This window comes from Aureobasidium subglaciale (genome assembly GCF_000721755.1).
Source record: "Aureobasidium subglaciale EXF-2481 unplaced genomic scaffold scaffold_0, whole genome shotgun sequence".
In the NCBI taxonomy this organism is placed as follows: domain Eukaryota; kingdom Fungi; phylum Ascomycota; class Dothideomycetes; order Dothideales; family Saccotheciaceae; genus Aureobasidium; species Aureobasidium subglaciale.
Genome location: NW_013566995.1, coordinates 1,587,789 through 1,614,688, shown reverse-complemented (window position 1 = coordinate 1,614,688; position 26,900 = coordinate 1,587,789). Strand labels below are relative to the sequence as shown.

The window sequence follows — 26,900 nt, the reverse complement described above, 5'->3', positions numbered from 1 at the left end:
CAACACACTGTTCAGTACGACTTTACGACATGGTGCATACAATAGATAGTACTTAGGTAGCACACTAATCAACCGACTCGCAATAGAGCTCGCATTCTCACACACACACAGTCGCTCAGCTCAATCTCCTCCAATTCGTGTTAAGATGATGGACCGCAAAGGATCAACAGGTACCAGTTGCCATGCAGGGGGTTGGTTGATAGTTTACAGGTGGCTGGCTGGCCCCTTCCCAGGAGAACCGAGCAACGGTTTTATAAGCCGGTTCTCGAGAAACCGTATCACGCAACTGCCATCGACTCGGAAATTGTCACAATATCAAAGCTACACAGCAACACATACCGAGACAGGGATAATAAGCAATATTCTCCCTGATTCGCAAGCGACGCAAGCGAAAGCAGGAGAGACAGAGTTGTCATGATATATTGGTGGAATTATCATGGCGCTGGACAATGAAGAGTAACTTGAACTCGGCCGAAGTGGTCCTTTGTTGCTGACTCGACTCTGGCTGCAAGCACGTTCGGAATTCTGATAGTTGTACCTGTTGATCATTGGAGTGTTGTTCAACGGAGATTGGCACATAGAGAGATAGAGGAGCTGAAGGATTCCTTGTCAACGCTGTGTGCGGGCTCGCCGTCTCCGTGGTGCCCGCGTAACCATCGGTTGCGACATTTAGACTTCCGGTGACAGGACGATCAGATTGATATCGGAGCTGAGCGAGAAGGAGGGTTGACGATGGGAAGAAAGAACACATTCCATAGTATGCAGCAACTGATCCTCTGGTAAGATGTCTTGATCACCATGTTTCCAGACGGCTGCAAGAAATGAAATGCACGAGATGGTTCTAGGCTTGGCGAGGCTCCCGGCGGACCCTGCTTTTTTGGAGATTCGCATCTCAGTTGAAGATGAGCAATGTTCTTTGCCACGACCAGTTCGCCGGCCGAACGAATAGACCAGCCGAGATTTAAGAATACATTCTCTGATGTTGACTGCCTATGATAATTTCGCCTGACCGAGAACTGGACACAACACATCGAAACGCTTGAGGAGACCTGATCTCGGAACTGAACAAGCGGAATCCTTCTAGAACAAATAATTCTCGGCTTCACGACTTTGTCCATTCCGCCACATTCCAACACAAACATGGCCTCAAGATTGTGCTGCGCGTGCAACGAGAAGCGAGCACAGATTCTCCGACCAAAGAACCACGATAGACTATGCGCCACCTGTTTCACCGCCGTCTTTGAGAAAGAAGTCGCCGAGGCGGTCGAATCAACGAATCTTTTCTACCCTGGAGAACGTGTGGCCATCGGTGCCAGTGGAGGAAAAGATTCATGCGTGTTGGCTGCAGTGCTCAAGACGCTGAATGAGAGGCAAAAATGGGGACTCGATCTGATCTTGCTGTCGGTGGACGAAGGAATCAAAGGATACCGCGATCACAGTTTGGATGCCGTCAGACGCAATGCCGACTTCCTCCAGCTACCACTGAAGATTGTCAGCTATGAAGAGCTTTACGGCTGGAGCATGGATCAGGTGGTGGCACAGATTGGCAAGAAGGGAAACTGCACATACTGCGGTGTTTTCCGAAGACAGGCACTGGACAGAGGAGCCGCTCAGCTGGGAGTCAAGCACGTCGTCACCGGGCACAACGCAGATGATGTGGCAGAGACAGTGCTCATGAACCTGCTGCGTGGTGACCTGCCACGACTGAGCAGATCTACCAGCATCGTTACCGATAACAAGGCTGGCAGCACCGAGCCAGAAGCAGCGGCCGAGAACGGAGAAGTCGCAATCACCAACGTCAAGCGTTCCAAGCCGCTCATGTACGCCTACGAGAAAGAGATTGTACTATACGCCCATCACAACAAGCTCGACTACTTCTCGACCGAATGTCTCTATTCGCCAGAAGCCTTCCGCGGAAGTGCACGCACACTTATCAAAAACCTCGAACGTATACGACCGGAGAGCATCTTGGATGTCGTACGAAGCGGCATCGATATGGCCATGCTAGTACCAGACGCCGACGGTCGCTGCAAAGGAGCATGTGGCTCCAGTCAAGCGCAACCTCAACCCGGAACCGTCAGCATGCGTCCAGATGAGGAAGATGACGGCAATGGTGGTTGCGGCAGTGGGAATGGAAGAGGTACAGGAGGCGAGATGGGAGACATGGAGAAAGAGCTACAGGAAAATGACAAGGCTGAGGAGGACGGTGCAGAGACAGAGATCAAGCTCCCGAGCAAGAAGCAGACCACCGTACCACTACGACCGAGGAAAACAAAGGGACCTACACCACCAGCAGCTTCAAAGCAGACACTTGGAAAGTGCGAGCGTTGTGGATACATGTCTTCGCAGGCTATCTGCAAGGCTTGTATGCTACTCGAAGGTCTGAATAAGAACAGACCGAAGACTGCTATTACGGTCGATGGTTGAAAGAGAATGGAAGTCCAAGCAAATGAGCAACAAACTCGACCATGAGGCATGTACACCGGAGCACAAATTGCCAGACTGCCGGCCAGGACATTCGCACCCCTGCTTGAGAGAGTAACTTCCCCTGCAACATCTCTAAGATGCAGTGGCGATCAATACCATAGAGGTTCGCCGGATCGACAGCGAGTGCCGGCAAGCAGCTTCGAATGGGCTTTCTAGATCGTGGAGAACATGACAAAGTCGACCCTTCTGCAAAGAGTGGCTCCCAATTTGGAAGGAGTAAGACCATCGTAGCTTTCGCAATCAAGATGCGCTTCCCGCTCCACCCATAATTTTGACTACACTACTCCCTACATCATTCTTAAACGATCCTACTCGCGATGTATTTTCTTGCAACGACTCCATTCGCGGTGCAACTTCTCGCGAGCTATACAACAATCCGCAACCTCTGGTCCCTGATATCGTCTTGACCTTTGAAGACGAACAAGTCTCGGCTCACAAGACTCTGTTGGAGAAGGCTTCAGAAGTGTTCCGTGCAGCATTCGCAGGCAGCTGGGATAGCACCGTCTCTCGTCGTTATGCAATCGAAGGCTATTCCAAGAGCGTTGTACACTCCATGATCAAACACATTTACGGGTTCCAGGAGCTTCACGTCACTATCACGGCAGAGGCGAATGGCGAGGAATCTGATGTCCTGCTTAAGAAAATGGACTTTTGCTTTCAGATGTACCTGATCGGCGGCGAATATCAAATTAAGACGTTCCAAGTGGCAGTCGCCGAAAGGTTTCGACTATTGATGGAGGAAACCTGTCCGGGCGATGGGCGCAAAGGTGACGAAGCCAGCCGACTGGTCAAAATGGTCGAAGCCGTGAACGCGTTCTTTCAAATGAACGAATTGGCTGACTGGGAGTGTGACCCCTCTGTGTCTCACGACTTCACCTTGATCGCAACAGTTACACTGTATTGTATCAAACATCAACCTGCCTTTCTCATAGACATCTGATACACGAGTCTTCAGGATCAGGAGACACGAAGCGAAGACAAACTATTGTATCGAAAGATAAACAAATGGTGGCCTCCTGTCAAACGCCGTAATCCCGGGTACCTGACGAGTGAGGATCTGACGGATAACGGTCTATCGGATGGCGAGTTGGAAGAAGAATTTGAAGAACATATATCGATATTCGATGAAGGTCCTATATACACTGGTGGAATCGGGGCTCAGGAACTACATCATTGGAGTGATGACGGATTGAGCGTGTAGGAATTCGACATGCTTGCCAAACCAGGAATCCAATTAGGCAATATGAGAGAGATCTTTCTTGTGACGTCCATCCCGCTGGCCACGAGCGAGATTGAGTAAATAATGATGTCTTTGAGACGGCAGCCTAGATTACTCGGACTCCGTCGCCTGTACTTATGTAAGCAGCCTCTTTGCTCTTTTCTATAAGTACCTCCATCTCTTCGCGATCGTTCTTCTTTCTTTCATCCTACTTTCTTTCCCGCAATTCCCTAATCTCCTCTCTCGCCCCATTGCTTTTACTGGTCTGTCGACTGGTGAGTGAAGGGGAAACATGATATAGGTTTCTGTCAAACCACATGGTTTACTTGCTGCCTCTTCGAAGAGGTTGATGATGCCCGCAGAATCGTGGAAACATCACATCTAATACTCTTGAGAATTACGGCTATCCTTATCTCTCGACCGTGGCTTCTCGTAGGCAGCTAGCACGATTCACACATACCACTGCATTACTTCAACATGTCTACCTGTGGTGCCCATGTTTGTGAAGTGCTTTATAACGACGAAGCATGTTCAGATGTAATCCGTATCTTCAATGGTGGGAAGATCTTCACACGGCAAAGGCTCCAGATGTCGTCCGCTCTGCTTTCGATGACGATTCTAAGAATGCAGCTATCGCGGAAAATGTCATTGGAGGCTATGGTATCGAAGTTATCGCTGCGATGATTGAGCATATCTGAGAGTCGCATAACTGCTGATACCGACGAGGATCATGTCGGGTTTCTTCCAGACGTCTTTTCTATGGTTCACAAGTGTAAGATCGCCTCACTGCAATCCATCATGTCAAGAAAGAAAGGATACTTTTCATGTCTACTCTTGTACTTCGCGGTCCTGATAACATGACACGATCTTGCTCTAACAGCCAGTGAGCACCTTGCTTGCTGCAGCCTTCTCTGCACTGTCCATGCTCAAGCCATAGTAAGACTTGACCTGCACCCAAGCACGCACATACTCGCATTGATAAGACACCAATGGAGGCAACCACTCTGCCAAATCCTGATCACCTTTGGCCTGATTGAGACTATCGGTAACAGCCAACAACTGAGGACGAGTAAGACTGTGCAAACAATTAACACTAATTCCACAAGCGGAGGCATAGACGAAGAAAGAAGAAAGACTCACTCATTAGCAAACTGCTGCCTCCTCTCATTAGTCCAGTCCTTGGCTCCAGAAACCCACGCCTCCTTCAATGGGACCAAATGATCAATATCCACATCCGCAGCCGCCGACCAAGTCTTGCCATCGTAATCGGAATACCAAGAGCCTGATGTCGCGGCACATGCAGAAGAGGTTACGACATTACTGCCATCGCGTTTGAGCACTGTTTCGCGGGTGTTGCAGGCGCCACTGATGGTTATCCAGTGTTTGAAGAGGTCGCGGTCGTAGGCGGGAGAGTTGGACTCGGCGGCAACGGGAATGGAGGACAAGTATTGGATTGCTGTTGCTGCTGAGATTGGGGTGGGGAGGTTGCCGCGGCGTTCGATGGGTGCTGCAAGAGCGAGACTTGCGGTCCCTGCGAGGAGGAGGGTGGATTGAGAGACCATGGTAGAAACACTTGGATTGGACGTGATAGCGAGTTGGGAGATGGTGGTAGAATTGGAATGAGTGCGAAAGGATTCTTGCAAGGAAAAACGTGGGACTTATATAGCTACTGCGGGAAGCTTGTGTAACTCGAACTTACTATCATTCTTCCATACGACTTGACTATTCATCCGAGAGAACTGTGCTCCTGATACTCGGCGGTCGCCTACGATATGTCCAAGTGGTCTGGTGCAGGAAGGCATGATCAAGATAGCCCAACCGTTATCACCACGTGGAAAATCGCAACTGTGAAACCCAGCTGCGACCTTCCCATTCGAGTGCTGCATGGAAGCAAGTATGAAACCTTAGTCAACAAGCGGTCAGCTCCGTGGACCTGCATGTTGTTATACAAAAGATTTCCGAGGGGTATCTCGACTGCCAAGGCTGCAGGTCGGTCGATCAATCAAGCAGCGTTGGCTCTTTACCCAGTCTGATTCGCTGTCGCACCTCAACCCCAAGCGATGTCCAAGTAATGATCTGCACATCCTTGGAGGTTAAAGACAACATAGTCGTTGATAGCCAGGAGTAGTCCGTTGGAAGCCAAGCGAGATAATCTAGTAAAGAGCAGACTACGCCCGTATCAACAATCGGGGCAGCACTCAGATAAGAAGAGCCAGGAAAGAATAAAGGCAACTTGTGAAGGGTTAGGACTACGAGAAGAGATGCACTTGCCGACCTCGGACTTCTCATGGGACATTCTGAAATCGGCAGAAGAAGGTGCTTATATGGCTGAAGGCCCAGTTTGGCGAGTAGACGAGTGCAATCTGCGGCAAAAGTGAACAATGTGTTTGTACGGGTCAAAAGTTGATATTGGGTATCCGGTGTGGTGTCGTAATTCATAAGACAGAAGGAGCAGAGCTTGACTAAGGCAGACTTAGCCAGCGGCTTCCTTGACCTTGTTGTTCTCCGGAGGTTCGTCGATGAACTGTGGAGGCGCACTCTGGTCCATCATGAAAGCAGGCACAGAGTCAGCACCCTCGTATAAACCCTCTCCAAGATCGACTTCCTCGCCCAGAGCCTCTAGCTCGGCATCCAACTCGGCCTCGTCAACATCCTCAGGCACATCGTAGCTACGGCTGATGCTTTCCTGAATCTCGTTGCCAATGTCCATGAGGTCTGCCATCTCGTCTTGCAGCTTGTCGATCTTGTCGATATCAATCTTGCCGTATTGCTTCTTGAGTTCTTTTGTAGTGGTCTTCATGGCGTCGACGGTGGTCATGGTGTTGCGCAGGTTGTCTTGCATCATTGTCGCTTGTTCCATATTCCATTGCTGGCTCATGAGTTGGTCCTTCTGGCTCTCGTACATGCGACGGCGTTCCAGGCAGGCCTTTGCGCGCTGACGGATAGCGTTCTTGCCAGGGCCATCGCGCATACGGGCCAGCTTCTGTTGATACGTGGTCAATTCGCCGTTGATCTTTGCGATGTTTACGTCGATGGTGTCAACACGCGTTTGCATCTGTCGGCTAGTCAGTATGACGAACATGAGCTGTGCATGTGGGAGCGACCGACATTGCCGATGGCATCGTTGAGAGTGGGCTTGGGGCCCGTGTTCCTTCCTCCAAAGAGTCTATTCATGACGGTGATGTGTTTGTGGTTGGATGTTCTGGTCAGAAGGCAGTCGCTGTATGCACAAGTGCACACTTCCCAAGCGGCGGCCTTGCCCCACGTTCGCGAGTCGGTCGGCAGATCGACGCCCGCCTTCGGACAGCCTTCACGCACAGGGCACGAGATCCAGCTAGGGGATGTCAGATCAAGACTCGATTATGCAGTGAGATATAGATCTGGCTGCTGCGGATTCTCCTCGAATCTCTCTGTAGACTAGCCGCGTGCGATAGACAGTAGTACTGGAGTTGATGAGATAGAAAAGGCCCGAGGGTGATCACATACAAACACAAATCTACGCTTGGCACCACGACAGCGAAGTCCGTCGGCCTCGTCCAACTCGCCCGTCGAGCAACCAGTATCCTCATCCGCATAATACAAGTTTCGCCCTGCTAGCGCCATGTAAGCACCGTGCCTCTGACTGAAGACTGAAGCAGCGCCAACAAGATACAGGTCCTGAATGCCGCTCGCGTGTCGCCCTACCACAACCCGCGCCTAACCTGACGAGACCCTGGCATGCGAACGCTGCTTAAACACGTCAATCTCTGTCTACCAACTTTTAATCTCCTCGACGACCAAAGCCCTCGCTCCTCCCCGGAGACAGGCAACCCTTGAACAAGCATGTTTTGGCGATTCGGCGGTTATGCCAACATCTCTTCCATCGATTCCATCCTCGAGAAGCCCAATGTCTCGCTCGAGGAGCTGCTCGACGAGAGTGACCTGATCCAGGAGCTCAAGCAGAACAACTCCAAGCTCATCGAGTTTCTCAGAGAAGAGTCCACTCTCCAGAAGCTGCTGGAATACGTCGTTGCCGATAAGCCCCCGCGTCCCGACAATGCCTCTACAGTCGCAAAGGACGAAGATGCCGACAGATCATCCCCCATCAGCTTCTTCAAGAAGTCCGCCTCGCGCTCCCGCTCAAAGTCGGTCAACAAGTCGGATGCCGGCGGCGAAGCTCCTGAAGCAGACGAAGAAGACAAGGGGGAAGCCTTGCGCAAGAAGTACGCATATGTTGCGTGTGAGGTCCTCTCTTCGGATGTCTGGTCCATAACGGAGGCTGTACTGGAATACCAAAACTACCTACGCGATTTCTGGAACTATGTCAGCCGCCCTGCGCCGCTCGACCCCCTACAAGCTGGCTATTTCACAAAAGTCAATGAATCTCTACTGGACAAGAAGACGGACGAAATGATGGCCTTCTTCAAGTCACTAGACCACGTCGTTCCCGACATGTTGCAGCATGTTGATTGTCCTATGATTATGGATTTGTTGTTGAAAATAATCAGTTTAGAGAAGGCACCCGGCGGCCAAGGAATTGTTGATGTAAGTTGAGTCGCTCCTTCTTTGATCCCGCCTCTCTAACATCTGCTTTTAGTGGCTGCAAACTCAAGAACTCATCCCCGTTCTTCTCTCATATCTCGGTCCTGACAATAGCCCTTCGACCCAAACAGCTGCTGGAGACTTTTTGAAGGCGATCATCACAATCTCCGCGAATGCCACTACTCAAGACCAGACCGTGATTGGTCCCAACGAGCTGACTCGACAACTAGTTTCTGATGAATGCACATCCATCCTGATCAAGAACATGCTCGCAGGTGGCAACTCACTGACCGTCGGAGTCGGCATTATCATTGAAGTCATCCGCAAGAACAACTCTGACTACGATCTCGACAACCAAGTTGGTCCTGAGCCCAGGACCACCGATCCGATCTACCTAGGCAGTTTGCTTCGCCAATTCGCAACTCATGTGCCTGACTTCATGCACCTGATCAGAAGTGCTGGAGCCAAGAAGCCTGGTCTCAAGACTGCCTTTGGCAAGGAGATTCAGCCCCTAGGCTTCGACAGATTCAAGACGTGCGAACTCATGGCCGAACTTTTACATTGCAGCAACATGGCCCTCTTGAATGAGCGTGGAAGCGATGCTCAGATCAAGCACCGAGACGACGAAAGAGAAAAGCTCAAGCTCGAAGGGCGATTGACTGGACAACCTATCGAGGGCTCATCGTATGACGAGCATGAGCCATTTGCAAGTAGCGTCGACAGCCACGGATTCCACCACGCACAACGACCAGACGACGATCTTAGTGGATCGCCCGAAGAAATTAAAAGGCTCGAGGTGCAAAATGCGTCCGAGGAAGATGGTTTCGAGAAGGTAGCTGTGTCAGAGGCAGATGAATTCAACGAGATTGCAGGAGATACAAGCCTGCCACCTTCAACAAAACAGGACGACCCATCGAGCATTCACCACAGTCCATCAGAGACGTCGCGAGATGGTACGACCGTCCTCACGGAAGAGATCAGCCAACTACACATTGATAGCCCGGAACAAGAGGGTGATGAATCTCAACCTGAGGGTAAGCGCCGCGTCTCATTGTTGACCCAACAGCTTCAACAACATATTCAAGAATCTGAGCTCAACTTTTCATCAGATCAGCCCAGGACCGCCCAAGAAGACGTGGACATGCTCTCGCACCCCGAAGATAAACCCGCACCTCTGTTCACGAGCCCCAGTAAAACCAGCCATTCCGCGTCGAGCTCCACCGAAGAGGACCCTAGCCATAGTACGGCTACGCTGCAGCCCGAAGCGCACCCCACCGAAGGCGAGAACGGACTCTGGGAAGCTGATGTCGATGGATCTCCTGTTGTTGGCGACTTGTTGAAGATCAAATTTGTCGAACACCAGGTCGTCCCGACAATCCTCGTAAGTCCCCTCTTCGCTACGCACGTCTTTTACGATACTTATTTTTTAGGACTTTTTCTTCCGCTTCCCCTGGAACAATTTCCTCCACAACGTGGTATACGACGTTGTACAGCAAGTCTTTAATGGCAGCTTCGAACGCGGCTACAATCGCACCCTTGCTATAGACCTATTCTGTCAATCCAATTGCACAGATTTGGCTTCTCAGGCTGATGTCACCCAACGTATTTTGGACGGACAGACTGCATCTGACAATGCACAGAAGGAGAAAGGTATGCGTCTCGGGTACATGGGTCATTTGACCTTGATCGCCGAAGAAGTCTTGAAGTTGCAAGATCGGCAAGCTCCGGAAGTCCTGGGCGAACAGATTATGGAGCGCATCACTCGGGATGAATGGATCCAGTATCTCGAGTCAACACTATCCGAGACCAGAGACCGCGACAATGCCGTCCTTGGTGGCGTGAAACCAGACCAAGGATTTGGTGCCCGACAGGTCGGCATGGGCGCCAACAGCATGCTCGGTCAAGGCAATTTCTCGGGTGGCAACAACTCGAGCGCTCTTTCGAATGCTGGTCTCGTGCCAGCTGACAGTATGGCGTTGCAAGAAGCGGCCGACGCGAGCGGTTACGACACAGGATCCGCAGGCCTGCTTAGTGGATTCGGCAACGGCGATGACGACGACGATGATCTCGAGGAGTCGATAACAGGAGAGAAGAGGGAGAAGGCGGTCGATGATGATGAGCAGGTCGGTGAACTCTCGTTTGACGATGTCGACATCAACCACTTCCGCTAAAGCCATTGTTTTTCGCGCGCGCACCCTCCATACACACTACACCTCTTGCACATTGAAAAACCTGCCCTACCCCTCGCAGTCTTGTACCCCAATTCCCCATAGTTGCCTTCCACATCTGCATCTTTATTGTTGTGTTTGCATGGGATGAAGAGGTGGAAGCCCAGTTTCCAAACGTCTCTGATCGGCGTCACCGGCTTCTGTAATGAGATTTTGGCTATAACGATTTGACGACGAGATTGCTTGACTTGATGGCGAGGCTGGGAGCTTCTCTTCCACACTCCTATCAAGATGGGCATCTTATCTGTACTATACAAGATTCTTTTACGTTCACCACCTTCCTTTTTCTTCTTCCTTCTTTGCACAGCATTTGCCTTTTTCCTCCTCCCCATTCGTGCATCTTGAATCAGGCCTTTTCACCCATCCAAATCACATTCTGCCAGGTACGCACAAAATAGCACACATGGCACCAAGAACCCACACCCCGCCTTCAAACAGATCTTGCTAACATATTCTTCTTTTTTCACAGCAAAGTATAACTTCACCAGACTCCATAAATCCATCTCCGCAACCCCTAAACCTCCCACCCAGCCGGGCCCGCAACAAACTAGCCCAACGCCTCGCCGCCCGGGCTGCCGCCGCCGAGGAGACCTCTGCATCACCTACCTCGGACCCCGACGCTCTAGACGCAACAGCCATACAAGCAGCTTTCGACTTGTCTGTAGAGCCGCTTTCCGATCTCCCGGACCTCGACCTGTCAGCCGTCACAGAACGCCAAATCAACGAACTAATAGGCGTGAATAGCGAGGGACGGGTAGTCTCTGCCTACTCCACTTCTTCGTCTGATCCCTCCTCTGCCTCCTCATCTTCCGACGAAGAAAACTCTTTTGGCAGAGACGAAGCATCAGTAGCAGAGTCGGCTCAAAATGATAGCGTGATGCCGGGAGTCAAACGCAGACCCAGTACCACAGAAGCCAAGAAACGCATCCCCCTTGACGATGAAGAGGAAGAAGCCACCACCTCCTCTTCTGCAAGAAGTAGAATTGGACTGCAGAGACAGATTTCCGATCCCTTTCAAAGTCCTGAGAATAGTAGTGGGGAAGAGGGAAGTAGTAGTAGTAGTAGTGAGGAAGAGGAATTGATGTTTGGGAGAAAGGAAAGAGTCTTGGGTGTTGAGTGATTATGATGCTGGAAAGGGGTGTTGAAATGTTGATGAAACCTTTTGAGAATGATGGAGAGGTGGTGTTTTATGCATGGAGAGGGTGGGGTGTACCCCCCGCGTGGAGACTTTGAGATTAGATAGATCTCTTTTGTTAGATGGGAAATGCTGATGAAATTGTTTTTTGACACTCGAGACTTTTGTTCCGGGTTGTGAAGAGTTGGCACATGTATCAAGAGAGTAAAAGACCAAAAAAAGTGAGTGATGAAGATAAAGCCGACTCAATGCAGCGTGTATGTTTTGTAATAAGTATTGGTATATGCAACAAGACCCGATTTTAGAAGATGACCACACTTTGACCTAGGTAGTCAACCCATCTAGATGACACTCTCGATATCACTCTCAATCTCAGCCTCACTCTCCTTTTTCCGCCTCTCTTCAATCATCTCTCTATAAGTAGCCCACGCCAACAACAAGAACGCCACGATAATAAGCAAGCCACCCGCAACAGCAGCACTCGATAAAGGCGAGTTGAGCGGAGGAGGAAGCAATTGATCCACAACGGCGACCAAGAAAATAGTCAGCAGAGCAGCAACAGAGCTCAATACTGGCGAGGTGAGGGAAATAAGAACGAGGAAAGAGCCGGAGAATGTGGCGTTTGCCATGACGGAGATTAAAAGCATCCAAGCTGCCTCTCCTGTAGGAAGTTCAAAGGTTTCTATGCCGGTGTAATGTAGGATGGGGATGGGGATCCAGAGGACGGTCAAGGTGAAAAGGCCGATCAGGGAGCCGAAAGTGTTGGCGAAGATCATGCCGCGGCCGGGTGAGCAGCCTTCTGGTGGACAAGCGACCTTCTTGTACAAGACCTCGTAGAAGCCATAGAGGACGCTACCAACACCGATGACAAGGTTACCGAGAGCACGGTTGGAGGCCTCTTCGGGTTCTGGGGCTGTAGGGCCACCTGCGCCACCACCGGACTTGCTTCCGTGTTTGCTGGGGCTGACGTCGCCGTATGCGACTACCAGTACACCGATGATGGCAACTCCTACCGCAAAGACCTTGTTCCACTTGAAGTGTTCTCCTAGCAGAGGGATGGCAAAGGCATATGCGAAAAAGGCGGAGCAGTTGTAGATGGCTGTCAAGTCCGAGGCGGTGGTCAGATCGACAGCAACGTACCAACTGCCGCCAGCGACAGTGAGTGCGCAAGTGACCATGGAAGTCATCTTGAGGAAGTATGGGATAGGTGACTGCTTTTGCATGTGGTGTGGAATGTCCAATCTTTGATGCTCGACCATCTGAGCCGTGCTCCTCAAGATGGCCTTGTGTCTGCGCCAGAAGGAGTCCCACGGCATGTTTAGCTTCTGCAAGCGCAGAATGGCTAGTTGTGTTGGCCATAGCAGGATCCAGCTGCCATGGGTGAGGTACAGCATGCAGTATGCTTTGTTCCAATGTAAAGAATGTTGAATGTAGACGGCCGTCTCTGTTTGGATGGTAAAGGAGATCAAGCTGAGGATGAGAAAGGCGGCAGCATAGGTGTACTTTTGCTTTGTGGCCTGGGCGGCAGCCACATCGGGGTCTCGTTCTCGCAGACGTGAGCGACGTTCTCGGAGGGCAGCACTCGCAGGCGGGGAGGCATAGTCGCGGTGCTTGTTCTCCGGTGTCAGGAGAGGAGCAGCATGCGACCTGCTGTCTGCAGTGTGTCGTAGATCCGAAGGCATGCCTCTGTCGTCTTCGTCGTAGTTGTCGTCCCAAGCGAAATCGTCGTCGTCGTCTTGATCGGGATGCTTCGTGTAGTCGTCGAGTTCCAAGGCATCGGGGTGGGGCAGATCGGTAAAGGGAGATGTGTCTCTAGAAATATGTACGGGACTGGTAGCGGACGACGAATGGGCGCTAGAGGGATTTGGCGGCGGAAGCAGCGACGACTGTGTCGGATGCATGCACGCGGTTGTACTGGCTGCTATGCCTGATTTGACGAGATAAGGGTCGGCGGTGCTGGAGAGCAACGTGACGGTGCTTGCGTGATTACGAGGCTGAACTTCCCCTTACCGACTCCACCACTCTGCGCTCCGCGCGTCGATGTGTTTCAACTTTCGTCTTGCTCCTGCGTCAGCTGTTGCGACGCTGCCAGTCAATTCGTCCACGACTTTGTCCGTCGACTATATCTGATCCAGAATGACTGGCTCAAGCTCAAGCTACTATGCTGGTGCAACTTCTACAAGGCCGATCACCGTCACAAGCCAGCTCGCGTCCGCCAAAGGAAGTCGGCAATGCTAACCCGTCCGGCTTTTAGCTTATCTCCATAGTAGCTGCCTCTTTCGTCACTACCGCCGATGAGGGGTCCTCCCACTTCAACCAGATATACCGCTTTTTGTCCATGTTCAGGTCGTTTTTTGCTTCGTCTGCATCCTCCTTGAGAACTGTCTCATCAAGAACTCCAACCACATCTCGACCTTTTTCCTCCAAAATGTTGCTTACAGGTACTGGCAAGCCTCGAGTCATCCTCGGGACCATGACCTTTGTAAGCTGTCTGATTACGTGTACATATTGTTCAGACGTGTTGACAAGCCTAGGGTCCCGATACTGACTCTGGTGCTCGTCAAACTGATCTCGCCGACTACAACAAGGCTCTTGACTACTTGCAATCTCAAGGCTACAACGAGATTGATACTGCTCGCACCTATGTAGGCGGCAAGCAAGAAGCCTGGACCAAGGATGCTCGTTGGAAGGAGCGTGGTCTTACTCTAGCTACCAAGTGCTACCCCCACGAGCCCGGTATGCACAAGGCAGACAGCATCCTCGCCTCTCTCGATAAGAGTTTGGCTGAGCTGGGTACTGACTGCGTCGACATCTTCTACCTCCACGCGCCAGACCGTTCGGTCCCATTTACAGAGACTCTCGAGGCTGTCAACAGAGCTCACAAGCAGGGCAAGTTTGTCCAGCTTGGTCTCTCCAACTACACGGCTTTCGAAGTGGCTGAGATTGTGATGCACTGCAAATACAACAACTGGGTGCGACCCACCATCTACCAGGGCATGTACAATGCCATCACTCGCAGTATCGAGCAGGAGTTGATTCCTGTTTGTCGTCGCTATGGCATCGATATTGTCGTCTACAACCCTGTTGCTGGCGGTATCTTCTCTGGTAAGTACAAGACCAGTGAAGTGCCTACAGAGGGCCGCTACAGTGACTCTGTCGGCAAAATGGGTGGCATGTACCGTAAGCGCTACTTCAGAGATGCTACCTTCGACGCTCTTCGCGTCATCGAGCCTGCTGTTCAGAAGCACAACCTTACTTTGATTGAGACAGCGCTCCGTTGGATGGTTCACCACAGTGGATTGAACATCAAGGATGGCGGCAATGACGGTGTCATCATTGGTATCAGCAACCAGCAGCAGCTCGAGGGTAATCTCAAGGATGTTGAGAAGGGACCACTGCCGGAGGAGGTTGTCAAGGCTCTCGATGAAGCTTGGGCCATCACAAAGGTCGACCCGCCAAACTACTGGCATTTAGATCTGAAGTACACGTACGATACGTACGAGGCACTGTTTCAACCCAAGGCTTGAGAGGTTGGTGGTAATCCAGGAATGAGAAATATGTCATGAAGCCTCCGAAGCGTATGAAGCCTTGTGCGGATCGGACAATAAAGCACGACAATGTACTTGCATATTCATGACAATCAAGTGCCCATGAATTCCATATTCGGCATCTTTCAAACAAGAGTTTGGTGACATGCAAAGTAGAATAGGAGAGTGGTAAAGGCCGAGGAAGATGGAGGGTGGCCCAAGCACCGCCGAAGCATCCATCTTTCGCCGCAATCCATTCAAGCCGCATGCCCTCCATCAATCATCACACCAAAACACTCTTCAAACTCTTCTTGGAATCAATCAATTTCACAGCCATCCATCGTCGTACATCAAGCTCAACTCGACTTTTCAGACGATCAAGACTTCCCAAACAAACAACCCACCAGACAGCGACAAGCAGCGCGACCACGCCTCTCAACAACCACCAAAAAACCCCACCACCCAACACCGCAACAAACACCACAACAATGTCCACACCAGCGCCCCAAACCCTACGCAGCCTCTACCGCTCCCTCCTCCGCGAACTCCCACCCCGAACCACCCCTCTCTCCCACACTCTACGCTCCACTTTTGCAGCCTCCTCCTCCTCCTCCACCACCTCAACCTCAACCACCACCTCTTCATCCTCCGCAAAAACAGAACTTCAAAAGGTTCAAGAAGCAGAACAATTAGCTCTATATCTCAAAGCGCAAAGAACCTATGTCACACTGGTGGAAAGGTATAATCCTGGTATGAATATGAATGAGGAGGAGAGGGTGAGATTGACGGCCAGGAGGGTGGGTATGGATTTACCGGTGGATTATGCAAAGGAGTAGGATTTTTTTGTTGGGCTTTCTGCTGCCCTTTGATGGGAAAGGAGGAAAGAAATGAGAGGAAGAGGTGGTTCTTTTTGTTTTTTTGGAGGATTAGCATGCAGAAGCAGGGGTACTCAGACGACTGGGGCGAGGGGCGATTAAATGGACAGCCCTGACCGCAGCAGAGGTATAATGGACTCGGAGGATATCCTCATATGCATGTCTCATTGTCTACAGTCGAGTATCTGCTGATTGACGGGGCATTGGTTCATCCTTGAGCGATTGCATGTAAAATATCATTTTCTCACAATCGAATTTGTCGAATTTATCGAGACCGACACCAGACACCACATCTTGTTACTGTTCAGCTTTCGGAACAATTGCAATCACTATCCATGAGAGGGGGACAATACTTCAAGGATAAAAAGTCTCTTTCGATTCGTCCAGTCAATGGACAAGTCGTTACAATCAGATCAAGATGAACAATTCCCCGAACACGAGTTTTTCCCACTTCTCCATGAGAGACGTCAACATGATCCTCATCATCTCCTTGTCAAAACAAACGCCATACGCCCGAAGTGCAACACACTGCACGCTTTGCCATTCCGGAAACTCCTAATGCCAAATAATGCATTGAAAAGGAAGAAACACAAAACGCCAGATCCAGAAGATAGAGAAACAGGAAAAGAGGAGATACGAGATTGCGGGCTCTTGCCGCGGCAGGGTCTGGAGGAGATGGTCTGCCTGAGATATAGAGCCATGGGTCTTTTCCATGCTGAAGAGGGAGAAGATTGCCATATGCAGATGCGCTGAGATGATATCGTTGTCGCGGATGCAATGTTGATGAAGCACGCTGGATGATCTGGATGGCGCTTGGCTGATGATGCTATGCAGTAAGAAACAGCACGCTGTGGTTGGTCGAAAAAAGGTGGTTGAAGTCAATCACATGTTGCTCGTTCATGAAGCGCGTGTGGTGCGAGGGACATTGGCGCCTACACTGCCAACACGACCACTCGTCTTGCGGACGCTGGTCTTGCCTTCAGTGCTGCGGCGTGATGGCGAACTACGCTTGCCGATGCTGATGTCACCCTTGCCAGATCTGGTCGAAGGGGTCTTAGGCTTGCGAGGGCTGGCCGAGTCCTCGTGAATTTCTGCGAGTCGGTTCTCAACATCGCTCTCGTCCATGCCCCACTTAGTTGTCGTGGTGGTCGTCGTGGTGCAGCTAACCGCCCGACGCTTGCCGCTGCGGCTGATGGGAGATTGTGATGCTTTTCTCGACGAGGTCAGGGCGCGAAGAGCTTGGTCCTCCTCACTCTCACTCTCGCCGAGACTTGTGCGCTGCATGCTGACGATCTCAGTGTCGGGTCTGATCTCGAAAGGCTCATTCTCAGTCCTGGTGACTTTGCGTCCGGTAACGTGGCCGTAAACCTTGCTAGTCTTACGAGGTTGACCGGGTGTGGGTGCTGGCAAGTTCTCATCATTGACGGCGTATTTGCTGGTACTATTGGCGAAGGATGCAGGCTCCTGCTCGTTGATATGGCTAATCTCGCCGAGGGCAGCGCGCTTTGTACTTCCATTGGGAGGAGTGAAGGTCTGACCGTTGCTGGCGAGACGTCTGCTGTTTCCAGATGCGGCCTTGGTGGGAGTTGCAGGGACCATGGAAGCAGTGACCTTCTCTCTCATGGTGTCCTCGAACCACCATTCGCGGAAAGTGCCCTGGTTGAGATGGAGCCAGTGCTGTTGAGGACCGACAACCATGCCGGGACGCATGAAGCGCATGTATGCGATGATCTCGTTTGCGGTAAAGCCGTGCTTGTAGATCAAGTATGCGCCAATCAGACAACCGGTTCTTCCGAGACCAGCCTTGCAGTGAACAGCAATACCCTTGCGCTTAACAGTGATCATTTCATGAGCAAGGTTGACAAACTTGCGGACCAAGCTGAGGGGAGGGCAGGTGCCGTCGTCAAAGATCATATCCAGATGCTTGACGCCCAGAGCCTGGAAGTATGAGGGCGAGTACAGCTCAGAGTTGAGACGGACGACAAGACCGATGCCGCGCTCAACAAAGTGTGAAAGAACATTCTTGAAAGGGCCGGGGACGGAGGTGTTGCGGTGGAGAGCGGAAAGAGAGCGAGGCAAGTTGGCCCATTCAGGATCGGTGGGCGCAATGACGCGAGTTGGCTGGTGTTGAGGAGAGGCAAAGGCCAAGAAGGAGGGAGAAATCCAGTTAAAGTCACCCATGTCGACTCTTTCGTACTTTTCGTACCTGCATACTCGTCAGACTGCTTTCTTCAGTTCGCGCGTGTGGGTGTAACATACTCTTCGAGGCTAAAATCCTTCAGACCGCAAAGACCCTCCTCCTTTGCCTTCCACACACCGTAAACGACGTCTTGAACAGTCAACCCATAATCAGCTTGACTGTAGCCGGCATCGCGGAAAGGCATGCACGGAGGGTCCATCTGAGCGATTGGGGCCAGGGCGAGATGCGGCGGCCAGTTTTGAATCAGGATCATGTAACAAGCAAGAATGCATGCGGAGTTTGCGCGACCTGAGAAAGCAGTTAGTAACGAAGGCTACCAGGCGTTGTAGGCGTGGCTTCATACTCCTTGAGTCTGCGTTGCACCAGAAGACGACCGGTCTACCCTCGTTCTCAGGGTCTCCTAGCACCTCATGCAACATGACGGCAAAACGGTAGAGGTGGCCAATGTGTAGCGGGCCAAAGTCTGCGTGGAAAGCATTGTAGAGCAAGTGCTTGTCGACGGAAAAGTATACTGGGGGGGGCGAAGGAGTGGCAGCGGATGTGGTTGACTGGGATCTGGCGGAGCGCTTCGACGGCGACTTGCTGCTGGACTTGTTTGTGTAAGGGAAGGGCGTCTGCGCATTGGGCTTGTGTGTGTATGAAGCCAGGTAGAGGCGGTCTGCTGCTGTTAGACCGAGTCGTCGCGGCTAGCTTTCTCGATGCGACACGGACCTTGAATGTACTCAATGACCTGGCCATAGCTCGTGGCGGCCGAGGGGCTGTCGGACTGAGGCATGGTGATAGTGTGTGGGTGAGCAGAGACGAGTAGAAATAAGACGGGGTGGAATTTGCGGGTCGAGGGTTTGCGACAAGTCGAGTGCGGTGCGCCGAGGGTTGGGCAGCGACAATGGAGAAGGGCGGCGTGCTGAGAAAGGGAGTTGCTACTGTGGCGCAGACAGCATCAAGAAAAGAATAGCTGGGTCGAGTGTCTTTGAGTAAAGATGTCGATGGCGATGATGCGGGATCAACACGATTGAAGAAGCTCAACTGTCGAAATGTTGTTGTTTATCCGCATGTCAACAACTCGCCCGCCAAGTGAAAGCAAGCTCGGGCCTCTTTGACGAATGCACTCGACCCCGACTACGGACACCCTCATCTATCTCCAAGAGACAGTCACCTCTCTTCTGTGAGACATGCATTCACCTAAATATCTACATCCAACACTGTACTGCCACACCAAGCCACCACTTGTCTCGTCTTAGATCTATCCACGGTGTCATGCGTGCTCATCTCGTCGCTGCTTCTACAGCCTGTGCTACACTGTCATTCGTGGATTGGGGGTGTGATTAACGCACGGGCTCTGCTACCGTTCACTCTGGTTGTCGGGTGCAACCCTCAAGGCCTGCCTACCATTCGTGCTTTTTGCTTGCCACATACCAACAACAATCTCCTTTGTCTACGTCACCCTTGACGTCTTGCATATGCTGCACTCATGATCAGAGAAGGCAAGCAACAAGGCTGGCTTTCACTGCCAGTCGAAACCCTGCCAGTCTGGGCCGCCTTCAATGCTGTCACTTTTGATGGCGTCAACATCGGTCCCTTGCCAGGTAAAGAAGATCGAGGCTCAACTGTCATTGCTAAACGCTCCCTCAAGGGTGGTGAAGAGCCACCTCTCATGACTATCCCCCGAGACCTTATCCTCTCTCTAGCAAGAATCCACGAGCATGCAAAGTCGGATTCTGACTTTCATGCCGTCCTCGACGGTCTAGATGAATTCGGAAGGGTAGGTCGTTCAATTTTCCTGTCTTCAACTACAACACTCTGCACAACATATCCTGTGAATTTTCTATATCCACATACCTACCATGCTCCGCAAACAGCTTGAGATACCTATACGACCATGCAGGCTTCAACAGCTACGCATCTAGGTGTTTCTCTCTTCACATCAATATGGACGAGTCACATACAACTCCTTGTCATCAACAGCTGATCTTGTGTCAGACTGCTCGAGGTGCCACTTTGGCTTTCCTACTTATGCAAGCCTTCACTGCATGCCCGCACATCCAGAACAAGAAGGGCGTATCGAGCCCCTTCACAGAATATGTCAAGTACTTGCCCATGGAAATGCTTCCTACGTTTTGGTCTCCTGCCGAGTGCGAATTACTCACTGGCACGACTCTTGCTCCTGCTCTCACTGCGAAGCTCAATTCACTCAACCGCGAGTTTGAACGATTGCGGGATGCAACATCGAGATTACCATGGTGCGCCGAGCAATGGTGGGACGAAGTCGATGGCATTCTTGAGTTCGACGACTGGTTGCAGGTGGATGCCTTCTACCGCTCTAGAGCACTTGAATATCCCGGGGTGGGCGATTGTATGGTACCTTGTATTGACATGGCCAACCACTCTTCGGGTAACAGCACAGCTGCTATCTATGAAGTCGACGAAGAAGGTAATGCCGTGCTGATCTTACGCGATGGAAAGACCGTTGAACAGGATGGCGAGATTACCATTACCTATGGCGATAACAAAGGCGCTTGCGAGATGCTCTTTTCGTACGGCTTTATCGAGGATGAGATGAAGTCTGCCCGTGAGCTATTTCTTGACCTCTCGATCCCTGGAGACGACCCACTAGGACGAGCCAAATCGGCAGTTGCCAATTGCGCTCCAGGCTTCAAGATCGTCGACGCTGGGGATGGTGTGATCTGGGACGGTGCATACATCTGGCTTATCTGCGTCAATGAGGAAGATGGACTATCGTTCCAGATTCAGCAGACTGTTGAAGGTAACCGAGAGCTGATCGCTACATGGCAGGACGAACCGGTGCACGGTTTTGAAGGGTTCCGTTCTATCCTAGAGCAAGACCCTCTGTGGGACGTCTATCATCTTCGGGCTGTGAGCATATTACAGGAACGAGTTGCGAGTCAGCTTCAAGACCTGTATGGGTCAGATGACCGAGTCGACGCCGCGCACTACGGCGATGGCACCGAAATCAGGGAACGAGCTTGGGATCTTGTAAAGCGCCTCAGACATTTGGAAAGCGAATTGTTGGAGAAAGCTTACAGTTTCTACGAAGACAAGGTGAGTCGGCGACACAGACCCTCTTCCGAAGATCTGCACATCAGTTCGGACCACTTCCGGCATGATTACGGAGTACATTGATGTTTGCTCCACATGCTAATTGCTTTACCTGTAGAAACTTCAACTCATGCAGAGCGAGACAGTCATGAGGTTTTTGTCGGGAGGAGATGCTGAGCAAGACGAAGACTTTTCCTGAGTCAGGTCCTGCGAGTGCTTGATACAGCGATATGCGTATCCAATGCGTGGTGGTTGGATGTCTGAAACGCGAATATTGGTATTCCGATCACGCACCTAGCACGGAACCCCACGCCTACCTTATCTCCACGAGGCAGCATCCTTTGGTTGGAGAAATGACCCCCTTTTTCGTTGTTCCACGGCGTCCCAAACTTCGCACGGCTCATGACTGCGTCCCGAGCGGTACGAGCCTCCAAATGCTTGACAATGGTGACCATCTACGCCCGTAATCGTACAAGTAGACTATCCTCCCAAAATGATCGACATAACAGTCATCGCAAGCTTCACCATGAGAACGGATGATGCAAATCAACGCGACAAGAAAGCAGTGCTACAAAGCGACAAAGACCCTCAACTTTGGTCATTATGAGTCAAGCGTTGTCAGCCTGAGTGCCGAAATCGCACGACGCCCACGCACGCTTTCTTCGCGCGTCGTGGCAATCGTCTTCTCAATCCACATGACGGTCGCCTCGATCGACCTCGTGTCTGATGGATATACACGCTCAAGTACTTGGCTCTGGGGATGTTCGGCCGTAGATCCCATCTATTGACTTTGACAAATCTGGCACCACATAGTCACGTATGCTGAGCTTATGTACACATATGATTGGAATCGACTCGGAACAGCCTGGCCCCGGTTTCTTCGCTGGCCTGAAGCCTGGTCTCGAACGTTTCCAAATCTTGACAAACGCCCTCGTTGCTTCAATCTGAGAGGCAGCCCTGCAGAACGACACATGAACGAGCAACTTTGGGGGGTCGATTTTCGATCCAAGCCGACGGGGAGAGCCATGTTTAAGCACAGTCATCTCGACATCGAACATACGAGGAAGCAAACATATTCGGAGATTCGCGGGAGTAGCTACGAAGCAGCGCCGCCTCAAACTCGGCGCCAGCAAATACGTTAGACTTTTTGATCGTCCAACGAATCCAGCTCTCCCCCGCAACGACCAAGAGTACCGGTCATGTCAAGAATGTCAGTCTTGGCCTACGGACCAATCAGAGACGCTCAGGACGAACCGCCGACACAGGTCCGAGGCTTTTGTCTACGTTTTGGGAATAGTGTTGGCTCTCCAAGAGGCTTGAGTGGGATTTGGCGTCTGGGGGTTTCCGCTGGTGTGTGCTCACCACCCCAAGTTTCGAGTCCCGCACTGAATCAGCGCCGATTGAAGCAGCGGTCCTTGTTTCTTCGTCACCACGAGATCCCCACACTTGGACTTGTACGTACATAACCATAAATCGCGCCTCCCTCCATGCACCCTACTTCTTGGACCCGATTCCTCTCGCATGCACCATCCCCCCGGTACCTCCAACCCGAAGACTGCTTATCTCGCGCCCGCTGAAATCGACTCTCCCAACCAATACTCGACATACTCATACACACTACTGGTTTCACCACTTACCCACCAGCAAACACCGGCATCATGCCAGGCATTCTACCCATGAAAGTGATCAAGGTCGGGTCGAGTGCTCAATCCCGCATTGCACAGGCCTGTGATAGGTACGCCTGATGGGCTCTTTCTCCTTTCGCAAATACTCATGTATCTGTCAGATGTCGAAGCAAGAAGATCAGATGCGACGGAATCCGACCGAGTTGTTCGCAATGCACCAGTGTCGGATTCGAGTGCAAGACTAGCGACAAACTGAGCCGTCGCGCCTTCCCCAGAGGATATACAGAGTCGCTAGAAGAAAGAGTCCGGAGTCTAGAAGCCGAGGTTAGGGAGCTGAAAGAACTGCTCGACGAAAAGGATGAGAAGATCGACATGCTATCGAAGCTACACTCTGCCTCTGCACAATCAGCCTTCCAGAACTCACCGCGGCGAACATCAACCACGCCGGCTGCCGCCTCACCAAATACGAGTAGCGACGATATTTTTCGAGTCCAACAAACGCTCCAATTAGACGGCAATGGCACAAATGCACATTTCGCCGGTACATCAAGCGGAAAAGCCTTCTACGGTTCGTCGTTCTCCACTCAGGCCGATCTCATTGCTGATAACCGACAGATTCTTTCTCGCGGCGAGTCCAGGAGCTCGGTCGACCCTCACCCGTCATCGACCTACAGGCATTGTTACCAGGTGGCACTCACATTGCCCCTCGCAATCCTCTTTCCGAACCCATGGTATGGAAGACACCTGCTAGACTAGAGTCGGACCGCTTGATCGGCGTCTTCTTCCAAGAATGGGCGCCACTCTTCCCTGTACTACATCGTCCCACCTTCCTTGAGCTCTATCAGTCATATATGTCTAGTCCGGAGAACATCGTGGACAATTGCAGCCATGCCCAACTCAATCTAGTCTTCGGCATTGCTGTCCTGTCCAGCGGCGTAAGTGATCTGATTGGTCTCAGACGAACACGACTGACATCCTCTAGTCACGCGACTCGCCTGAACTCCGTTCTTACGAGGCACAATGGCAAGCAGCTATCGACTCGATACTTTCTGATCATAGCATGCCCACCCTGCAATGCTTAATCTTGGCACAGCTCTACTGCATGCAACGTGGCGACTACGATAGACTGCTAACCTACAAGGCACTTGCTGTCACCCTTTCCTCCAGATTGGGACTACATCAATCGCAGAAGCGTTTCGCGCTCGGTGCTTCCACTAGTGAGATGAGGAAGAAGGTGTTCTGGTCTCTCTACACGGTTGACTGGTATGTCGACAACATTCTCAATGTTAAGAATAGGGACTAACTTCGAGCAGTTTCTCTGCTGTCACGCTCGGCCTACCTAAGCAGCTTAAGGATGAGGATGTACACTGCGAAGAGCCCAGCGATGCTGATGAGGAGTACGTCGACGAGACTGGCTTCAAGGCGCCTTGCCCTGGTGAGTATACCAGAGTTTCCAGTGCGCTAGCACTCTTCCGCGCTGCTCGTATTCTGTCTCGTGTTCTCGAAGAGATCTATCCTGCTCGCTCATCGTACGAGCTTTCTCTCCAACAGCTCTCGGCTTTGTCGGAAGAGTTGGACGCGTGGCACAGCGCGCTCGCGCCGCATTTACGCCTACCATTTGCAAACGACAAACCCACCACCGGCACGGTCAGCAGCCGTTCTCCGTTACTGGTAAGTCACTCGGATGCAACTCCCTATACACTGGCTAATTCGTACAGTCATTGACTTACCACTTCATCCGCGCTCTTGTTCATCGTCCAGCAGTATGCGCTTCCCTCGGCCCACGTGCCTCTTCGTCCTTGCTCGCAGTAGCAGGATCTTCTAAGCACAGCATTCAGATCATCGAGTTGCTGAGCGAGAGAGGTTTATGCTTTTCGTTCTGTATCAACAAGGATGAACTCCTCGTCTTGTCCGGGCTTGGGCTACTTTTTCAGAGCCTGGAACTCGGCGAAAACAGCAAACTAGTCAAGGACAATCAGAAGATGATCACGACTGTTGCCAGGATTCTCACCCAGACCAAAGCAGCGTCCGCGTCTGAATTCCAGCAGCTTGCCCCTTCGGTCCCAGATGTCTCTACGCAGCCCCCAGCCAAGCAGCAGCATCAGACCTTGTCGCGCCACAACTCTGATGGCGCTATCCACCCTGTAGGCTCCTCTTACCATGGAAGTGCCTCTTCTTCAACCGAGAAGAACCGGTTCAAGGCAGCAGCCCAGCGAATCATGGCTAAGACGCCTTTCGATCGCCACGATCAACGAAGAGCAACTTTCCCGAACATATCGCTGCATCACAACGCAGTGCAGACGCAGAGTCAGCCGAACATACCCCAGGTCGCAACTTCCGAACCCGCATATAGTCCCGCTGATCCTTCCCCCGCACCACTACCCGCTTCCGCCCGACCATCAGCGCCACCAAACCAAAGACCTGTGCCATCCTTCTCTAAACAGCAGCAGCTCAATCTAGACTACCTCTCTTTCAGCAACGTTCCCACCCGCACACACTCACCTGATGATCACGCGTACATCAAGCAGGAGCCCTCGGACTGGGAACGCCTGCTCGGCTCGATTGACAATGGCCAAACCAACATCTTCGATAACATCTACGGAGGCCCACCTGTCGAGTTCATGGAAAATCACCACCAGAACGTCAAGCACATTCCCATGGCTTCAAGCTTACCTAACCCGGCTCCCCAGTGGACCCATTCCGTACCTGACATTTGGGCTGTAACAAACTCCGACATTAATACCATGAGTTGCAGCATGGCTGGCAGCATCGCTCACCCCGAAAGTGTCTTCAGCATTGGCACTGACGACGGCACTGCTACCGGCGACGAGTTGTTCGGCAACGACTGGGGCAGCGCCAGTAGCACAAACGGCAGCGAAGCCTACGCAGGCATCGTGATGCCTCAACTCACCCCTGACGAGCACAGCATGCTGAGCAGTATGTGGGAGACCACTGCTGTTCTCCAAGCCTCGTAGGACACGATGTAATGATTATTTTTCTCGCAACTGTACAATCTGTTAATACCCTGCAATACTTGTTTATACTGGATGGAAGGATTGGCGTTTTTCGTTCCAAATTGATACCTACAATTGTCTATAGTTTGTCGCACGCGAGTGCTAGTACATCTAACTATCTTTTTAATTACATCTTTGAGCTGTCAAAATTTCTGCCCTTCGAGCTCCCTCATTGTGTTCTATGTCTGTTTGCCACACACCGACTTCCAAACCAAAGGTTACTCTCTCGCAGTTCACTTCGAGCGGCCTCCGAACTTCCATCTCCAAGCTCAAGAACCAGGGACGAGAGATCATCACACATGTCAAAGTCTGCAAACCCCAACGCATCACGCAATCCCACCATCATCATCAGCTCCTCACCAAGCCATCAAAAGTTTCTTTCCTGCTCGACAAGAACAAGCCTCGGCATCGGAGGTAGAACCGAGGAGATATACAATAGCCACCGTCATCTGCTTCTTATTTCCCAAACGTCCCTGTTCTGACGATCCTGACATGTATATCCCTGACATTAAGCTTATACCCCTCTCCGATTCATTTTCTTGATCAGCAGCAAAACAAAAACGGGGTTGAAGATTGTTTGAGAGAAAAAAAGGCAGGGAAAGGGAAAGGGGGTGATGAGGTAAAAAGTATGTATTCGATATCTTGAAACGGCATAGCTTAAAGCGTTGATCAAGCTTTTTTTTTCGTTTTGGGAGAGGAAGGACAAGAAAGGTTATCGCGGACAAGGCAGATGGGTTGCTTGAGTAGGGAGAGTTTTTGATTTTGAGGTGGGATGTGTCGGGGTGGGCATGGGTGCGGGATCAGGTCCGAGATTGACAGGTAGGATGATTGTGAGAGGTTGTTATTCCCAGGATACAAGTAATTAGGAATGAGTGTGTGAGGCTTGGGTTTGTGTAGAAGGGGAATGAAATCGATGGTAGTGTGGACGAAGTCAGAGGTGTGAAGTAGAGATATCAAGGTACAAGTAGATGATCATATAAATTCGCAACTGTGAGTATGGATAGTATGTACA

The 26,900-nt window shown here is 51.4% G+C and overlaps 12 protein-coding genes across 12 annotated transcripts; 8 read left to right on the top strand and 4 right to left on the bottom strand.

Moving 5' to 3' along the window:
- Nucleotides 1-1,140: 1,140 nt before the first annotated feature.
- On the top strand, nucleotides 1,141-2,427 carry AUEXF2481DRAFT_621 (uncharacterized protein; the record flags this gene model as incomplete). The annotated part of the gene is made up of 1 exon (XM_013493679.1): nucleotides 1,141-2,427. The coding sequence occupies one exon, from the start codon at nucleotides 1,141-1,143 to the stop codon at nucleotides 2,425-2,427; it is 1,287 nt and encodes a 428-aa protein (XP_013349133.1).
- Nucleotides 2,428-2,630: 203 nt separating this feature from the next.
- On the top strand, nucleotides 2,631-3,688 carry AUEXF2481DRAFT_25009 (uncharacterized protein; the record flags this gene model as incomplete). Its single annotated transcript, XM_013493778.1, has 3 exons — nucleotides 2,631-2,703; nucleotides 2,733-3,376; nucleotides 3,443-3,688. The coding sequence occupies 3 exons, from the start codon at nucleotides 2,631-2,633 to the stop codon at nucleotides 3,686-3,688; spliced, it is 963 nt and encodes a 320-aa protein (XP_013349232.1).
- An 891-nt stretch (nucleotides 3,689-4,579) lies between these two features.
- AUEXF2481DRAFT_61033 (uncharacterized protein) lies at nucleotides 4,580-5,268 on the bottom strand (the record flags this gene model as incomplete). The annotated part of the gene is made up of 2 exons (XM_013493777.1): nucleotides 4,580-4,781; nucleotides 4,847-5,268. The coding sequence occupies 2 exons, from the start codon at nucleotides 5,266-5,268 to the stop codon at nucleotides 4,580-4,582; spliced, it is 624 nt and encodes a 207-aa protein (XP_013349231.1).
- A 911-nt stretch (nucleotides 5,269-6,179) lies between these two features.
- Nucleotides 6,180-6,880, bottom strand: AUEXF2481DRAFT_619 (uncharacterized protein; the record flags this gene model as incomplete). The annotated part of the gene is made up of 2 exons (XM_013493676.1): nucleotides 6,180-6,761; nucleotides 6,815-6,880. 2 exons carry the CDS (start codon nucleotides 6,878-6,880, stop codon nucleotides 6,180-6,182), a joined length of 648 nt encoding a protein of 215 aa, XP_013349130.1.
- Nucleotides 6,881-7,133: 253 nt separating this feature from the next.
- Nucleotides 7,134-10,522, top strand: AUEXF2481DRAFT_154385 (uncharacterized protein). Its single transcript, XM_013493776.1, has 5 exons — nucleotides 7,134-7,309; nucleotides 7,361-8,230; nucleotides 8,283-9,261; nucleotides 9,313-9,608; nucleotides 9,658-10,522. The coding sequence occupies exons 2-5, from the start codon at nucleotides 7,529-7,531 to the stop codon at nucleotides 10,396-10,398; spliced, it is 2,718 nt and encodes a 905-aa protein (XP_013349230.1). The 5' UTR covers nucleotides 7,134-7,309; nucleotides 7,361-7,528; the 3' UTR covers nucleotides 10,399-10,522.
- Nucleotides 10,523-11,753, top strand: AUEXF2481DRAFT_153253 (uncharacterized protein). Its single transcript, XM_013493774.1, has 2 exons — nucleotides 10,523-10,838; nucleotides 10,925-11,753. The coding sequence occupies exons 1-2, from the start codon at nucleotides 10,647-10,649 to the stop codon at nucleotides 11,573-11,575; spliced, it is 843 nt and encodes a 280-aa protein (XP_013349228.1). The 5' UTR covers nucleotides 10,523-10,646; the 3' UTR covers nucleotides 11,576-11,753.
- Nucleotides 11,754-11,931: 178 nt separating this feature from the next.
- On the bottom strand, nucleotides 11,932-13,491 carry AUEXF2481DRAFT_25005 (uncharacterized protein; the record flags this gene model as incomplete). The annotated part of the gene is made up of 1 exon (XM_013493773.1): nucleotides 11,932-13,491. The coding sequence occupies one exon, from the start codon at nucleotides 13,489-13,491 to the stop codon at nucleotides 11,932-11,934; it is 1,560 nt and encodes a 519-aa protein (XP_013349227.1).
- A 527-nt stretch (nucleotides 13,492-14,018) lies between these two features.
- Nucleotides 14,019-15,117, top strand: AUEXF2481DRAFT_45556 (uncharacterized protein; the record flags this gene model as incomplete). Its single annotated transcript, XM_013493772.1, has 2 exons — nucleotides 14,019-14,072; nucleotides 14,125-15,117. The coding sequence occupies 2 exons, from the start codon at nucleotides 14,019-14,021 to the stop codon at nucleotides 15,115-15,117; spliced, it is 1,047 nt and encodes a 348-aa protein (XP_013349226.1).
- Nucleotides 15,118-15,605: 488 nt separating this feature from the next.
- AUEXF2481DRAFT_25003 (uncharacterized protein) lies at nucleotides 15,606-15,953 on the top strand (the record flags this gene model as incomplete). The annotated part of the gene is made up of 1 exon (XM_013493771.1): nucleotides 15,606-15,953. One exon carries the CDS (start codon nucleotides 15,606-15,608, stop codon nucleotides 15,951-15,953), a length of 348 nt encoding a protein of 115 aa, XP_013349225.1.
- A 936-nt stretch (nucleotides 15,954-16,889) lies between these two features.
- AUEXF2481DRAFT_45554 (uncharacterized protein) lies at nucleotides 16,890-18,967 on the bottom strand (the record flags this gene model as incomplete). Its single annotated transcript, XM_013493770.1, has 4 exons — nucleotides 16,890-18,198; nucleotides 18,252-18,480; nucleotides 18,536-18,850; nucleotides 18,904-18,967. 4 exons carry the CDS (start codon nucleotides 18,965-18,967, stop codon nucleotides 16,890-16,892), a joined length of 1,917 nt encoding a protein of 638 aa, XP_013349224.1.
- A 696-nt stretch (nucleotides 18,968-19,663) lies between these two features.
- Nucleotides 19,664-21,448, top strand: AUEXF2481DRAFT_613 (uncharacterized protein; the record flags this gene model as incomplete). The annotated part of the gene is made up of 3 exons (XM_013493670.1): nucleotides 19,664-19,954; nucleotides 20,173-21,252; nucleotides 21,368-21,448. 3 exons carry the CDS (start codon nucleotides 19,664-19,666, stop codon nucleotides 21,446-21,448), a joined length of 1,452 nt encoding a protein of 483 aa, XP_013349124.1.
- Nucleotides 21,449-22,907: 1,459 nt separating this feature from the next.
- AUEXF2481DRAFT_25000 (uncharacterized protein) lies at nucleotides 22,908-25,849 on the top strand (the record flags this gene model as incomplete). Its single annotated transcript, XM_013493768.1, has 6 exons — nucleotides 22,908-22,984; nucleotides 23,036-23,442; nucleotides 23,490-23,809; nucleotides 23,857-24,137; nucleotides 24,188-24,545; nucleotides 24,593-25,849. The coding sequence occupies 6 exons, from the start codon at nucleotides 22,908-22,910 to the stop codon at nucleotides 25,847-25,849; spliced, it is 2,700 nt and encodes an 899-aa protein (XP_013349222.1).
- Nucleotides 25,850-26,900: the final 1,051 nt, after the last annotated feature.

Excerpts from the sequence above, each read along its gene's own strand:
- AUEXF2481DRAFT_154385 (XM_013493776.1), top strand. The coding sequence starts at position 7,529 with ATGTTTTGGCGATTCGGCGGTTATGCCAACATCTCTTCCATCGATTCC. Across the intron at positions 8,231-8,282 it reads GCGGCCAAGGAATTGTTGAT|TGGCTGCAAACTCAAGAACT; the intron begins GTAAGTTGAGTC and ends ATCTGCTTTTAG. Across the intron at positions 9,262-9,312 it reads TGATGAATCTCAACCTGAGG|AATCTGAGCTCAACTTTTCA; the intron begins GTAAGCGCCGCG and ends AACATATTCAAG.
- AUEXF2481DRAFT_153253 (XM_013493774.1), top strand. The coding sequence starts at position 10,647 with ATGGCGAGGCTGGGAGCTTCTCTTCCACACTCCTATCAAGATGGGCAT. Across the intron at positions 10,839-10,924 it reads TCCAAATCACATTCTGCCAG|CAAAGTATAACTTCACCAGA; the intron begins GTACGCACAAAA and ends CTTTTTTCACAG.